The following is a 16,532-nucleotide window of genomic DNA, read 5'->3' as shown; positions in this document are numbered from 1 at the left end:
CCCCCCGGCACCCCACCTGCAGAGGAGTCGCTTCACAGGCGGTGAAGCAGGTCTGCAGGTGTCTGTCTTTCTCTCCCCCTCTCTGTCTTCCCCTCCTCTCTCCATTTCTCTCTGTCCTATCCAACAATGATGACATCAATAATAACTACAACAATAAAAAACAACAAGGAGTGGTTCAGGAGGTAGTGCAGTGGCTAAGGCACTAGACTCTCAAGCATGAGGGTCCTGAGTTCAATCCCTGGCAGCACATGTACCAGAGTGATGTCTGGTTCTTTCTCTCCCCTATCTTTCTCATAAATAAATAAATAAAATCTTCAAAAAAAAACAAAAAAAACCAAGGACAACAAAATGGAATAAATAAATATAAAAAATTTAAAAAGGAAACACTGACAAAACCATAGGGTAACAGGAGTACAGTTCTTGGAGCTTGTTGTTTAATCTTTATTTTACTTACTACATATGAGAGAGAGCGAGAAAGAGAGAGAGAGAGAGATGGAGAGAGCCAGAGAGAGAAAGTTTTACATGAGGCAGAAATAAAGAAAACAAGCCAGAGTGCCTCTCTGACCTGTATGGAGCTGGAAATGCAGCTGAGAAGGTCAGAACCTCTGGTGCTCTTCCGGACTCAGTCATTTCCCACATCACTCAGATTTTTTTCTTTTTTTATGCATGGAACGTTTTCTCTCTCTCTTTTAAAATTAGTGATTCAGTATTAATTTACAAAATCACATGTCAACACGGATACAGTTTCACTCCGTTCCCACCACCAGAGTTCTGAATCCCTGAGCCCTCCATGACAGTCCGTGCACAGCTCTCCCAAGGTCGCAGACCTGGGCTGTCTGTCTATATTTGCACAGAATGGCCCCTTTTTCTTCCAAGTCCAGTCCACTTTTCCCCTCCAAACCACACATGACCCTATCATTTCATCCAAACATCTCTCCCCTTTTCATCTCTCTCTCTCTCCCTGGCACCTGATGGAGCTTGAGTTTAGAACCCCTTGTTTTTTTTAATTCCGTTATTGGGAGATTAATGGTTTACAGTCGACAGTAGCATAACGGTAATATAATAGTTTATACGTGCGGACCATTTCCACGTAACAGTACGACCCCCACTAAGTCCTCCTCTGCCATCATGTTCCAGGACCTGAGCCCTCCTCCCTCACCCCAGTCTTTTACTTTGGCGCACGGGATACGCCAACTCCGGTCTAACTTCCACTTAGTGTTTTCCCTTCTGGTCTTGCTTTTCAACTTCTGTCTAGTCACTCACATTTTTTTTTTTAATTTGGCCCTTTGGCCCAGGAGTTGGCACATTTTAGCTAGAGCACTGGATTCCAAAGTAGGAGGTCTCAAGTTTGATACTGTGCACGGCATATGCCAGAGTGATGCACTGGCCTCTTTTTCTCCTCCTCTCTCACTTGTGTAAATTAATTAGCAAAAAAAAAAAAAAAAAAAAGTTCCAAGCCAGCAAAATAACTCCACTGGCTAGTCTGCTGCTTTGACGGGCTCATGCCCAGCCTCCACTTCACTGAAGGAAGCTTTGGTGCTGTGGTTTCTTTTATTCTCTGCCTCTATCTGGAAAAAAAAGTGTGTGTGTGTTTGTGTGTGTATGTGTGTGTGTGTGTGTGTGTAGGTATGTACACACATATACTTGGACACCAAAAGGCTCATAAGGTGACCCTTTGAACAGTTTATTAGCTGTATAAATTGTAGACATTTTGGGAGTCGGGCAGTAGCACAGCAAGTTAAGCACAGGCGGTGCAAAGCACAAGGACTAGAGTAAGGATCCCGATTCGAACCCCGGCTCCCCACCTGCAGGGGAATCGCTTTATAGGCGGTGAAGCAGGTCTGCAGGTGTCTGTCTTTCTTTCCCTCTCTCTGTCTTCCCCTCCTTTCTCCATTTCTCTCTTGTCCTGTCCAACAACAACGACAACAATAACAACAACAATAATTACTACAACAATAAAACAACAAGGGCAACAAAAGGGAAAATAAATAAATAAGTATTTTTAAAAATCGTAGACATTTGAACTGGTGCTCTTTCTCCACAAAGAACTACAGGTTGCTGCGTTTTAAAATGCAAGGTGAGTTCCACTTTGCCGAATGTTCGGCTTTTAAATGCAGCTTCCTGGGTGAAGTAACTTATCTTTCTCTTGTTCAAAACAGCTGGATTACAAGAAGCAGTATGAAGCCAACAAAGCCTACTGGAAGTGGATCCCTGACCGGCCCGACTTCATCCAGGCCGCCAAGTCGTCCTTGCAGCAAAGCGACGTGAGCTAGGAGTGACACCACACCCTTAATTACCTGTAGGGACCACTACCGTGGGTGGCGGCTTTCACTCATCTCACATCCAAGAAAGGCAGTAGGCTGTGAGGAGGCGGCTGAACTTGGAAAGACCAACCCAGGCCAGAGCGCCTGTCCCCTCCCAGCTGGGCCCTGACAGGGAGGCTTCAGAGTCCTGAGTGGGGCTGGGGAACGGGGTGATTGGAGGGAGCAGTGTGAGGGGGCTGGCTGAGGGGCCAGAAAGCTCATAGCCCCATTTAAACAGCAAGTCCTCACAGCACCTTTAGGAGAAGGACTCGCTCTGGTTTTAGTCAAATCCTTCCTTCTTTCATGACTGTCCCCCTTTCCAGCTCCCTCTGCTTGTCTTCTCTCACAGTTTGAATATAAGCTGGACCAAGAGTTCCTCAAGGGCTGCAAGCTTTCTGTCACTGATGACAAGGACATGGTGCTGGCTCTGAGAAACTCCTTCATAGAGAGTGATGTAAGTCTCCAGTCTCTTCCCAGAGGTACCCGGCAAGGCCAGAGGGAGGCCACTGCTGAGGACACCTAGGGGTGGGTCCAGAGGTACACACCTGCCTTTGGGGTCACCAGTGACATAGTGGGGTAGGGTAGCAGCTGTGGGAAGCTATTCAACCCATGTGGTCATCCTTGATCTACTTTGTACCATAAGAGAGTTCACACAGCAAGAGCTGGGACTCCGAAGACCTGGCTGGATTTTATAAGGAATCATTCTTTTTTATGAATGAGTTTCCTCATCTGTAAAGGAGGAGTGATGATGCCTTTCAGGGTTGGGGGGAAATGCCATGGCGTATTTGGAAGTGCTGTGAACGAAGGCTACACACATAAAGATTCTCTGTGCTTATTATTAAAGTCTCTACTTGCAGGAGAGATATTGTGCAGTTACATATGTCCCAGTTTTTTATACCCCGAGATTTTCAGGTAGCAAATCCTTTCTTGAATTGAATGTTCCTTCTGGGTCAACAACGCAGTTCTCTCAGCTCTACCCAGTGGTTTAGAGCTTAATAAAAAATATTCCCCAAAGAGGACAAATACCAGATGATCTAGTGTATGGTGGAATTTAAGGAACAAAACAAGGGAAAATACAGGCTGAAACATGAATAAACTGTGATCTCTTTCAATGAATCCAAAAGGGGGAGGTGGCAGAGGGCTAAAAGGGGTTGGTGAAGGAGGCTGACGCTGCACCTGGTTGGTCACACACGTTACCAGGAGCAAGAACCTGGGTTCAAGTCTTTGGTCCCCATCTGCTGGGGGGGGGGGGAGATTCACAGGTAGTGAGGCACATGGTCCGGGAGGTGGCACAGTGGATAAAGCACTGGACTTTCAAACAAATAGTGAGGCAATACTGTCGGTGTCTCTCTTTTTCCTTCTCTATCTCCCCCTCTCCACTCAATTTATCTCTGTTCTGTCAAGTAAAAGAAATGAGGAGAGGAAGAGAGAAATATTCCTTGGGAGCTGTGGGTTCATCGTGAAGGCACTGAGCTCCAACAATAACCCTAGTGGGAATTAAAAAAAAAAAAAATTAGCTTTCTGAGCTACTTTGCTGGGAGTCGGGCGGTAGCACAGCTGGTTAAGCGCGTGTGGCGCCAAGCGCAAGGACCGGTGAAGGATCCCGGTTCAAGCCCCCGGCTCCCCACCTGCAGGGGCGTCACTTCACAAGCGGTGAAGCAGGTCTGCAGGTGTCTCTTTCTCTCACACTGTCTGTCTTCCCCTCCTCTCTCCATTTCTCTCTGTCCTATCCAACAACGACAACAACAATAACTACAACAACAATAAAAAAAAACAAGGGCAACAAAAGGGAAAATAAATGAATGTAAAAAAAAATTTTTTTTAATTTAAAAAGAGGGATTTCAGGGCCCAGTACGTTATGGTGGAGGAAAATGGCAATTTGTGAGGGTAAGATGTGCTGACACCCATTTGGGAAAAGATGTGAAACTGTACCTCTGTGACAATGATAGCCTTGTAAAACAAGAGTTCCATCATCATCATCATCATCATAATAATAATAAATAAAATTAGTTTTTAAGTATGCAGGACATTTTTTCCAGAGGTGCTAAAGAAGTGTCTTTCTCACTCCTGCAGCTGAAATACAAAGAGAAGCACATCAAGGAAAGAGGAAGCTGCCACGCTGTGCCCGACACCCCCCAGATCCTTCTGGCAAAGACCGTCAGCAACCTGGTGTCTGAGGTAATCCACCCACAGCCTCTCTGCTCTGCTTCTGTTGGGAGCTATTACCCCAGGCAGGCACCCTGACAAACCCTCTCTGGATTCCCTCAGAACAAATACAAGAAACATGTCAAGAAGCACTTGGCTGAGGGCTCCTACACCACCCTGCCAGAGACCCGGGACACCATCCATGTCAAGGAAGTGACCAAGCACGTCAGCGACGTAAGTGAAGGGCCCCTGACTTGAAGCTTTGAGCAGAGCAAAGCTGTTTGACCTTAGCGTATGGAGAAAGACTCTGTGTTGCCTGTCTTTGCAAACAGCTGCTTCTCCTTTTTGTGGTTTCACACTGATAACTAATACCTACATGTGATTTTTGGAACCCGGATTTAAAAGAAGACTCCTTAACCTACTTACCTTCCATTAGGGCAGCTATGGCAGAGTGGAGGGCGGGGAACGAACGGGATGGAGAATTACCCAGGACATGTTATGTAACAGCAGGGAGAGGTGACTCACTTAGTGTTAACGAAGAGAGGAGACACTGGTAATTAAGAGTGGTCTCTCTGGTCCCTGAGCTACTGAGCAATCTTAGAGAAGTAAAATCACCTCTTTTACGTGGTGATCTCTGCTCACTCTTTTCTGAGTCCTGTATGGTTTTGTTTGTTTTTGTGGAGCTGGGCCACCCTTCAAGTAGACCAGTTCTGCCCCCCAGTTTCTTCTGCTCATATAGATATTTCTGGATCTGTTTAGACAAACTACAAAAAGAAGTATGTCAAGGAGAAAGGCAAATCCAATTACTCCATCATGCTAGAGCCCCCTGAGGTGAAACACGCTATGGAAGTGGCCAGGAAGCAGAGTAACGTAAGTGTTTTCTCTGGACACCCTCAGGGGCCTGCTTGAGTAGGTAGAGCCCACACTGGTGCACTCTGGGTAGGTCATCCTGACTATTGTACCTGGCACTTTAAAAATGTGTGGGGGTGGGAGTCAGGCCGTAGCACAGCGGCAAAGCGCAAGGATCAGTGTAAGGACTCCGGTTTGAGCCCCCGGCTCCCCACCTGCAGGGGAGTCGCTTCACAGGCGGTGAAGCAGGTCTGCAGGTGTCTGTCTTTCTCTCCCCCTCTCTTTCTTCCCCTCCTCTCTCTATTTCTCTCTGTCCTAGCCAACAGCTACGGTGACATCAATAATAATAATGACTACAACAATAAAACAACAAGGGAAACGAAAGGGAATAAATAAATTTTTAAAAATTTAAAAAATATGTGGAGGTGAAAGGCTAGGCTCTGGTACATGCAGTAGAGTACACACATCATCAGCTGCAAGGACATGAGTTCAAGTCCCTAGTCCCCACCTGCAAAGGGGAAGCTTAAAACACAGTGAATCACTACTGCAGTTCTCTCTCTCTCTCTACCTCTCTCTCTCTCCTCTCAGTTTCTGTCTTTCCTATTAAATAAAAAAAGAAAAAGAAAGGGGGGGAAGGAGAAAGAGGGGGGAGAAAAACATATGTGGTGGTAAAATTAGTTTGGTTTCCATCAAAAGGCCTCTTGCAATTGATTATAGCCATCATAAACTTTACTTCTCCCCCAAAAGGTCGCTTACAAAAAAGATGCCAAGGAAAACCTGCATTACACCACGGTGGCTGATCGGCCAGACATCAAGAAGGCCACACAGGCAGCCAAGCAGGCCAGCGAGGTAAGGCTGTGCTTCTTTCAGGTGTCCAATGTCCTCATTGCTCACCGCCCGCGGGGGTCCCAGAGTCCCACCCTCTAAGACCTGTCGCCCATTTGGGTTTCCTCTTGGTTACAGGTAGAGTACAGAGCCAAGCATCGCAGAGAAGGCAGCCATGGGCTGAGCATGCTTGGCCGGCCAGACATCGAAATGGCCAAGAAGGCAGCCAAGCTGAGCAGCCAGGTAATGCACACGGGCAGCTCCACCCCTCAGTGAACGTGCAGCATTTACAACTGGGGTTGCCCTGCAGAGCCTTGAAACGTCACATAGGAAAGGTGTGGCGAGGCCCCCTCTCGGGTGTCCCTCTAACATCTCCGGGGTTTTGTCACTGTGCTTCAAATTGCTGCCTTACTGACAATAGGTGCTGCTCCCCATTTAACAAACCCCTTACACCCTCACTGCTTTTCAAGTTCCTTAACTTCAGATGCGTTTGGTTTTAGCAGTTAGGTGAACCAAAATGCCCCCATCAAATATCTTAGATCACATCCCTGAATTTAGCCCAAGGTGTTTTGTTTTTTTTTTTCATTTATTTTGTCTTTCATGAGAAAGAACTGATTAACTTTCCACGCCTCTAGATAATCCCAAAAATAAGTAAGGCAAATATATAGTAATATTATTTTCCTTTCCATGCTGACCCAACATAGTTATTAATAGTGTCCCCTTCAAATAGGGCTCCAGTTTGGATCATAAATTCTAGGATCATATTATGTACACCATGTTCTTTGGCATTTTGATCTTCTCCACTCCTCAACCTTCAGATTACTTGGCATCCAGTAATGAATCTGGATGCCAAGTAATCTGCATTTGCTTTTAGGTTCAGTACCAACAAAATTTCAACAAAGAGAAGGGCAAGACAACAAAATACAATCCGAAAGACAGCCAGCTCTACAAAGTCATGAAAGATGCTAATAATCTCGCAAGTGAGGTATGCATTTTATTATAGTAAACTCTATAATGAGAAATTTGCTATTAAAGTGAAATTTAATTATATTCATAATGTTTTCCATTAATATTATTTTCAAAAATGTTTCCTCTAGCTTAAAAGAAACTGTCATCGTTCTATGGGAATTCTCCATTCGTCCTTTCCCCCAACTCCCTGTTAATACTTATCTCAGAGATTTTTCCTGTTAGAGATTTTGTATACATAGAGTCAAGCAATATTTGTTCTTTTCTGTCTGGCTTATTTCACTTAGTATAAGTATTCTTTGGGGGGGATTTATTATTAGTGGTTGTATAGTGGTTTACAAGATTGTAATACTGTAAGGTACAATTCTACATTGCATCCTCCACCAAATTCATATGTGAAATCTAGAGAACTGAAACACTTGAACTTGCAAGAAACAAATAAAAGCAAAACAGAAGAAGTAGCCAGACCATGTATAAGACTTTGTGAGAACTATTGTGGTTATCGTTGGGAGGGTAGAGGCAAGGCACTTAGCATAGTGCTTTCAGGACTTGTCTTTTCGGTTTGTATCAAAACTTCACTCTTTCTCATTGTTGAGTTTTATTCCATAGTATGTACAGACTGTCTTTTGTTTATCCATGCACTTGTGGAAGAATTGTCGAGTTGTTTCCACTTTTTGGGGTTACTAGGAATATTCTATGGTTGTCTCTGCCTCCAGGTTTGTTGTAGGAAAGAATATGTATATGTATGTGTATATATATATGTATGTGTATGTGTATATGTATATGTATATTAGTGTTTATACAAAAACCATAGGATAAGAAGGGTTCAACTCCACACAGTTCCTACCATCAGAACTCCATATCCCATCCCCTCCCCTGATAGCTTTCCTATTTTTTAACCGTCTGGGAGTATGGACCAAAGGTCATTATAGGATGCAGAAGGTGGAAGGTCTGGCTTCTGTAATTGCTTCCCCGCTGAACATGGGCTTTGACAAGTCGATCCATACTCCCAGCCTGTCTGGAAAGAGTATATTTCTATGGTTTCTGTTAGTTCATTTCCTTTTTTATGTTTTCTTTTTGTCTCCCCCTTTATATGCAGGTTAAATATAAGGCTGACCTAAAGAAACTTCACAAGCCTGTGACCGATATGAAGGAGTCTCTGATAATGAATCATGTCCTAAATACCAGCCAACTTGCCAGTTCCGTAAGCTCATTTGTTTGCTATCAGAAGCCCTTTGATTTACCCAGGGGCGGCTATCAATATATTCCTTCTCTGAGCTCACCTGCATCTCTTTCTGCTACTGTCTAGACAAAGGATTTAATAGAAAACTCTTGTCAAGTTTATGTTTTTGAAATCTATCATTAACCTACCAATTCTCCTGTGACAATAACTCTTCTCAGAATATAAAAATGATTCTATCTTAACAATATTTTCAGTTAACCAAATGTTTCTTTTTTTTTCCCTCAGAGCAGAGAATAACTATTTACGATGGTTTCTTTCCCTTTCAAATTCTCACTACTAAAAAATCTACTTTGCATAGGTCATATTAAGTATCTCTAGTCTGTACTAACTGATGATCTTCATCCTGCAAAGCTTTTCCTCAACAGTTAGTGTTTGCTAGTTGTGGTTTGGACTTGGTGCTGCTCTGCTTGTGAATGTTTACTCTAAGGGAGAGAAGTCGAAAGACTGGACATCACCATCAGCTGCCCCCTTTTCGCCACCTTCTCTTTAGTACCAGTACAAGAAGAAGTATGAGAAGAGTAAAGGCCACTACCACACAATACCAGACAACCTTGAGCAGCTCCATCTGAAAGAGGCCACAGAGTTACAGAGTATCGTAAGTTGATCCTTAACCAGTTCTTCTCCTGATGCACATTAATCTGCCAGGTAAAAGCTTTCATGTATCCACCCTCCTCCACCAAAAGCTTTCATGTATCCACCCTCCTCCACCCGTGATAATAGAGTTTTAGTTGCTTGGGATAATACCCCAAGATATAAGGAGTTTTATATTTAGTAACATTTGGAGTACGTTTTTATGTTATAAAAGAGAGTAGGAGGGGAGTCGGGCGGTAGCGCAGCGGATTAAGGGCACATGGCGCAAAGCACAAGGACCAGCTTAAGATCCCAGTTCGAGCCCCCGGCTCCCCACCTGCAGGGGAGTCACTTCACAGGCGGTGAAGCAGGTCTACAGGTGTCTGTCTTTCTCTCCCCCTCTCTGTCTTCCCCTCCTCTCTCCATTTCTCTCTGTCCTATCCAACAACAATGACATCAATAACAACAACAATAATAACTACAACAATAAAACAACAAGGGCAACCAAAGGGGATAAATAAATAAATAAATATTTTTAAAAGAGATAGTGAGGGGGTCGGGCGGTGGCACAGTGGGTTAAGCGCATGTGGCGCAAAGCGCAAGGACTAGCGTAAGGATCCCGGTTCGAGCCCCCAGCTCCCCACCTGCAGGGGAGTCGCTTCACAGGTGGTGGAGCAGGTCTGCAGGTGTCTGTCTTTCTCTCCCCTTTTCTGTCTTCCCCTCCTCTCTCCATTTCTCTCTGTCCTATCCAACAACGAATTGCGTCAACAAAGGCAATAATAATAACCACAATGAAGCTACAACAAGGGCAACAAAAGGGGAAAAAAAAAAGAGATAGTGAGAGAATATATGTGGGAGAAATGGTGCATTTTCATACAATACGTTATTGGGTTACTGACAGTGACTGGAAGCATAAAGACCACAAGGAAGAGAAACTCCTTACGGTAACCCTCATGTGCCCACTGTGAGTGAGTCCGCACCCCAAGGAGGGAGAGTCACAGTAGATGGTAGAGGGCCTTATGCAGATTTTTTTTTTTTTTGCCTGCAGGGTTATTGCTGGGGCTCGGGTGCCTGCACTCAAATCCACTGCTCCTGGAGGCTACTTTTCCCTTTTAGTTGCCCTTGCTGTTTATCCTTGTTGTTATTGTTGTTGTTATTGCTGTCATTGTTGTTGACTAGAACAGAGAGAAATCGAGAGAGGAGGGGAAGATAGAGAGGGGGAGACTCTCTGAAAGACAGACACCCTAAGTCCTGCTTTACCGCTTGTAAAGTGAACCCCACCCCCCCACCCCCCGCACAGGTGGGGAGCCAGGGGCTCAAACCAGAATTCCTGAGCCAGGCCTTGCACTTTGCACCATGTGCGCTTAACCCGCTGCACTACCGCCTAACCCCCCTTACGCAGATTTTAAGGCGAGAAGTGATATATGATCAGATCTACTTGTGATTCGTATCAGAACTTCACCCCTTCTTATGACCAAATTATATTCCATTGTATCTACAAATCACCTTTTGTTTATTCATCAGTGGAGGAACTGTTCAGCTATTTCTACTTTTTTGGTTACTATAAAAGCTATATTTTTTTAAAGATATTACTTTATCAACACAAGGTAAAATGAGGGAACCAGAGCACCAGTCTGGCGTATGTGACGCTGAGGCTTAGGCTTGGGTCATCCTACTAGAACTCACTGTGTCCCCTCCCAGGCTGCCATATTTACTGTTATTTTTTTAAGTCTTATTTTATTTACTTCATGAGAGAGAAAGGCTAGAGGACCACTCAGGCAGATGAAGTTCCTGAGACCAAAACCCAGGACCTTAGGTATGCAAGTCGTGCCTGCCAGATCTAATATTGAAGTCTCTTTTTTAATTTTTTTTTAATATTTATTTATTCCTTTTTGTTGCCCTTGTTTTATTGTTATAGTTATTATTGTTGTTGATGTTGTCATTGTTGGATAGGACAGAGAGAAATGGAGAGAGGAGGGGAAGACAGAGAGGGGGAGAGAAAGACAGACACCTGCAGACCTGCTTCACCGCTTGTGAAGCGACTCCCCTGCAGGTGGGGAGCCGGGGGGCTTGGACCGGGATCCTTATGCCGGTCCTTGCGCTTTGCACCACGTGTGCTTAACCTGCTGCGCTACCGCCCGACTCCCGTCTCTGAGTATTTTAAGAAATTGGAAAATCTACAAAGTAAGTTCCTGAGAAGGAAGAAATCAGAAGAAATTATCTTGCTATCACTTGGTTTCCTGTCTCACAGATTCAGCATTTTGAGGCCCCATGTTGGACATTAACTAAAAGGGCTAAGATACTACTCATGGGATGTCCTCGAGTCATTCTTAAAGTGTCACATACCCATGGCCCTTATTAGAAGAAAGAAAGCAGAGATTAAGAATTGCCATTCAAGTGCCACATGAACTATCCCTCTACCTTTCTGTCTTTTAATTTCAAAAGTGAAAAAATATGGACCGAGCAGTCTTAGGGTGGTGCGAAGTCAGAGCTTTGGATTTGTAAGCAGGGAGCCCCGAGTTCATTCCCTGACAGCGCATATTGCCAGAGTCCTGCTCTGGCTTCTTTTACTCCTTCCTCCTCCTTGCTCTTTCTCCTCGTAGCTCATGAAATAAATCAAATAACTCTTTTTTGTGTGTGTGACTCCACCATTCCCAGTCACATGATTCGGGGAGGAGAAGATTGCCTTTGTAAAATGGCAGAAATGGCAGGGAAGTCTTTTGAGAACATCAGGTTCACGCGTGTAAACAACATGTAAAATTTCACACAGAAGTTCACAGGGTAAAGACATTCAGTGGCTCAATAAATATGTAGCCAGTAAGGACACAGAGAGAACAATTGACATAAATACGGTTGCATGATTATTTATTAAATCAAGATCCCAGATCCCACAATGATCTTGGGTCCATACTCCCAGAGGGTTAAAGAATAGGAAAGCTATCAGGGGAGGGATTGGTATATGGAGATCTGGTGGTGGGAATTGTGTGAAGCTGTTACCCCTCTTATCCTATGGTTTTGTCAATGTTTCCTTTTTATAAATAAAAAATTAAAAAAAAATAAGTGAAAACTCAAAAAAAAAAATCAAGATCCCATAAAGAACTAACCATTTTCTTTTTTTTTTTTTTTTTTTTTTTAAGAACTAACCATTTTCAATCACACATTTTGACTAATGATCTGGTTAAAAAATATGCACGTATTTCAAATCTTGGGCAATCTTACATATGGATGTTTTGTCCTGTGCATTTTCTTCTGCGGTGATTCTTCTGTCTCCTTTAATTGAATACAACCCCTTGTTACACTTTAAAAGCAGTAATTGTCACCCTCCCCACCTCTGGCAGCAGTAAAAAGAAACTGCTTTTGCAACACAAGAAACTGTTTCTAGTGGCAATGAGATATCACCCAGACGGACATTAACATCACTTAGAAAATACTAACCCTAAATGGTCTTTGTTTGCAAATTGACCAGAAAAGAGATAGCTAATAAAGTCTCCAATTAGACATCCATAGCATCTACTTTCTTCTTTTTTATTTATTTTTTATTTTTTTATTTTTTATTTTATTTATTTCTTTATTGGGGAATTAATGTTTTACATTCAACAGTAAATACAATAGTTTGTACATGCATAACATTCCCCAGTTTCCCATTTAACATCACAACCCCCACTGTGTCATTTATCATCCTTCATGGACCTGTATTCTCCCCACCCACCCATAGTATCTAATTTTCATCACTAGGTGAAATACAAGGAAAAATATGAAAAGGAACGAGGAAAGCCTATGTTGGACTTTGAAACTCCAATGTATATCACTGCCAAGGAGTCTCAGCAGATGCAAAGTGGGGTAAGTACTGAAAAGCACAGCACACAGCAGACTTACCCTTAGCTGAGCCGCAGCAAACACTGCCCACAGACAGATTCAATCGCAATCACAACTTATCATACTATGTATACTATATAACGTTATGACTGTGGTAAAGGTTAAATCTGAGTCAAAGTCCTTGTACTATTTTCATGACTTCTGTAAATGTAGAATTCTGTCAAAATTAAAAAGCGAGAGTCCGGCGGTAGCGAAGCGGATTAAGCGCACGTGGTGCGAAGCGCAAGGACCGGCCTAAGGATCCTGGTTCGAGCCCCCAGCTCCCCACCTGCGGGGGAGTCACTTCATGGGCGGTGAAGCAGGTCTGCAGGTGTCTATCTCTGTCTTCCCTCCCTCTCTCTATTTCTCTCTGCCTTATCTAACAATGACGACATCAATAACAACAACAATAATAGCCACAACAATAAAAAAAACAATAAGGGCAACAAAAGGGAAAATTAAAAAAAAAAATTAAAAACCATAAAAATGGAATTCCAATCTCTAACTCCTGACTCCCAGAAACTGGAGAGAAGTAGAAGACATTGAGGCCCTTCCTTCTAGCACAGACTTTTCTTTGCTTTGTTGTCTTGTGCTCAGTGATTAAAGACAGTAAGTCATCTGGGCCTGCTTTGTCAGGCACGCAAAGGTTTGACTCCAGCCACCACCACACCGTGGGAAGCTTCAGTGTCGTGACTGTCTTTTCTGTCTATCCCTCTGTCTCTTCATCTGAAAACTTGTCTAGTAATGAAACTGTGCTGATGCAGATATATATAGTTTTGATCATGATAATGGTCAAATTTTTGTTTGGTGCCCTCAAGGTCCTTCTTCTGTTTGTTTGTTTTCTCTTGAGTTGCTTCTAACCTGGGAGTATTTTATTGCCTTATGAAAACTCTGTGTTGCCTGAAGATGGTTCATCCTATAGAACACACACTTTGCCAAGTGCAGGAACCTGGGTTCGAGCCCACAGCCACCACATGAGAGCACTCACATGAGGAAGCTTCGTGAGCAGTGGAGTGGCCCTGTGGTCTCTCTCCTCTATCTCTCTCTCTCTCTCAACCTCATTCTGAGAAAGAAAGAAAAAAAAATGAATCCATGGGGATAGTGATATTGTGCAGACACAAAGCCCGAGTGAAGCCTCTGGCAGGAAAGAGAAGAGAAGGGGAAAGGAAGATAGAAGCAAAAGGAAAAGTGAGAAGAAACATGTCATCCGGAGAGCTGGCAGTGGGTTCTGAGTCTGCACAGAAGGCTGCTCGCTCCACTCAAAACCTCAGCAGATGCAGGAGAGCCACATTCAAGTGTCATACGCTGTGTTTCCTGGAGGCCATTTGTCCCAGGAGAAGCATTTCTGGAATAACCAGACATGTTTTAGCCATGTGACCATTAGCAGAATGGTGGTGAAGTGAAGGGAGCCGGACACAGAAAATATCATGTGTGTTTTTTCCTCTTAGAAATGAGAAACAAATTTCAGTAAAGATTCTTTTTTTTTTTTTTAATTTGCCTTTCCTTCCTACTCATGTTAGAAAGAATACAGGAAGGATTATGAAGAGACCATTAAAGGCAGAAACCTGACTGGCCTGGAGGTCACACCTGCTTTGCTACATGTCAGATATGCCACCAAGATAGCCAGTGAGGTAGTTTCCACTCGGCCTTTTCTTCATCTTTTGACCCAAATAATTGCACTGATAATAACACGCATCCCTCTGCCACTTTACCGCCGCCTAACCAGGCAGATTTCAAGTTAGGGTCTCATGTATTCAGTACTACCACCTAATCCATTACCCAAGCTAATTCTTCTAATCTGTAAATTGACTGTCTAATAAGATGTGCTTTCCCTCGTGTTCCATTAATTCCTAGTTTCTTACTTGACACTTTGTATTAACTGAAGAAGCTTACACCCTGCCTTTATTTCTATATTTATTTACTAAACTGTAACGGTTTATGTTGGGAAGGTTATTTTATTTTATTTTATTTTATTTATGTATTTGCCTTTTGGCTTTGGTTTGGTTTGGGTTTGGGTTTTCTCTTCATCAAGGAAAAACCGTCTAGGCTGCACTGTCAGCGCTCTTTTTTACTTTTTTATTTTGTGCTGTAGAGAGAGTACAGGAAAGATTTGGAAGAAAGCATCCGTGGGAAGGGCCTCACCGAAATGGAAGATACTCCGGACATGCAAAGAGCAAAGAATGCCACTCAGATCCTTAATGAGGTAGGTCCCCCCACGTGCCTGCCATGAACAGCGTCTCGCCCGTGAGCCAGGACGGACACACATGCACACACACCAGAGAAGAGAGAAAGATGCGGTCTCTAGGCTGGCAAGATAGCTCACCTCCCAGGGTGCCGGTCCTCACCACACCAAAGCTTCAATGCTGTGGTGTCTTTCCCTCTCTCTTTCTGTCTCTTTCTTTCTCTTTTTCTCTCTGTATCTGAAAAAAAAGTCAGCCCATAGAGATGAAGTCCTGGAAATAACTAACAAAGTTCGTGAATGGCCACCTCCATATCCAACTTGATTACTGTTCACTAAACGTGCATTGATATCATTAAGAAATCTGTTTCTGGGGTGTAAGTGGTGACTCACCCAGTAGAGTACATGTGTTTCTATGCTCAAGGACCTGGGTTCAGGGCTAGGTGGTGGTACTCCTGGTTGAGCGCACATGTTCCAGCGCACAAAGACCAGGGTTCAAGCCCCTGGTCCCCACCTGCAGGGGGAAAACTTCGTGAGTAGTGAAGCAGGGCTGCAGGCGTCTCTCTGTTACTCTCCCTCTATCTCCCCCTTCTCAATTTCTGGCTGTCTCTATCCAGTTAAATAAACACATAGATAAATAAATTACATATATATATTTAAAGGACCTGGGGTGGTTTGGGAGGTGGCTGGCGCAATGGATAAAGCACTAAACTCTCAAGCATGTACCAGCATGATGTCTGGTTCTTTCTCCTATCTTTCTCATTAATTAATAAATAAAGTCTTAAAAAAAAAAAAGTCCTGGGTTCAGGCTACTACAGTGGGAGCATCTGCGAGGGGAACATCATAAGTGGTGGAGTGGTGCTGTATTCTCTCAGTCTGTCTGTCTGTCTGTCTCTCTCTCCTCCCTCCCTCCTCTCCCTCTTCTCTTCCCTCCTTTATTTTTCTTTTCCTGTATCTCATCCTCTGTCTAGGAGAAGGGAAAAATGGCTGCTGAAAGCAGTGGGGTCATGTAGGCATGAAAGCCCAGTGATAATCCTAGTGGGGGAAAAAAAGTCTGTTTCAGAGATCAGAAAAACAGATTTTGATGCTTAAAGCACTAGAAGTCCCAGGATTACTTCCGATTCCCCAGTCCCACCATAACCCAGAGCTGAGAAGTCCTGTGGGGGTGCGGGGCTGATTCTTTAGTGTTTATCATCATCTGTTATTTACCTCATATAATATGCATTAACCTCCACACAGTTGGTGTGCTTAATTTAAATGTGAACAACCATGGAAGTTGTGTGTGCCTAAATTTACACAACATATAACAACCTAGATTTTACTGTTGCTTTGGGGGCAGCATAAGGCTAGCCAGGCAGAGTGTCTGGTGTCGGCCTTGGCAGGCCCACAACCCAGGTTTGAACCCAACACACCACACTGGGAGGGTCAGGGAAGGTCTAATGCGGTGGTGTCTCCATCTGCCGCTCTCTTTCCTTCTACCTGTCTGCATTAAAAAGTCAGCCTGGGGGCCGGTGGTGACACACCTGGATGAGCGCACCTGCTGCAGTGCACAAGGACCAGGGTTCAAGACCCTGGTCCCCACCTGCAGAAGGAAAGC

The 16,532-nt window shown here is 43.8% G+C and overlaps 1 protein-coding gene across 20 annotated transcripts in view; it reads left to right on the top strand.

The window, feature by feature from the left end:
* NEB (nebulin) overlaps nucleotides 1–16,532 on the top strand; it is a 286,668-nt gene that overhangs the window by 231,830 nt on the left and 38,306 nt on the right. For 19 of the 20 annotated variants that reach the window (XM_060178132.1, XM_060178128.1, XM_060178131.1 and 16 more), the window contains 13 exons: nucleotides 2,160–2,264; nucleotides 2,653–2,757; nucleotides 4,377–4,481; nucleotides 4,572–4,682; nucleotides 5,208–5,318; nucleotides 6,045–6,146; nucleotides 6,261–6,365; nucleotides 6,997–7,107; nucleotides 8,188–8,292; nucleotides 8,822–8,926; nucleotides 12,637–12,741; nucleotides 14,277–14,387; nucleotides 14,849–14,959. In XM_060178132.1, coding sequence (XP_060034115.1) covers nucleotides 2,160–2,264; nucleotides 2,653–2,757; nucleotides 4,377–4,481; nucleotides 4,572–4,682; nucleotides 5,208–5,318; nucleotides 6,045–6,146; nucleotides 6,261–6,365; nucleotides 6,997–7,107; nucleotides 8,188–8,292; nucleotides 8,822–8,926; nucleotides 12,637–12,741; nucleotides 14,277–14,387; nucleotides 14,849–14,959 — 1,392 coding nt within the window. The remainder of the gene's footprint in view (nucleotides 1–2,159; nucleotides 2,265–2,652; nucleotides 2,758–4,376; nucleotides 4,482–4,571; nucleotides 4,683–5,207; nucleotides 5,319–6,044; nucleotides 6,147–6,260; nucleotides 6,366–6,996; nucleotides 7,108–8,187; nucleotides 8,293–8,821; nucleotides 8,927–12,636; nucleotides 12,742–14,276; nucleotides 14,388–14,848; nucleotides 14,960–16,532) is intronic. The other variant, XM_060178119.1, reaches the window with a different exon arrangement.

Source organism: Erinaceus europaeus, chromosome 18 (genome assembly GCF_950295315.1).
Source record: "Erinaceus europaeus chromosome 18, mEriEur2.1, whole genome shotgun sequence".
In the NCBI taxonomy this organism is placed as follows: Eukaryota; Metazoa; Chordata; class Mammalia; order Eulipotyphla; family Erinaceidae; genus Erinaceus; species Erinaceus europaeus.
Note: the sequence above shows the minus strand (reverse complement) of the source record. Positions and strands in the feature narration are given on the sequence as shown.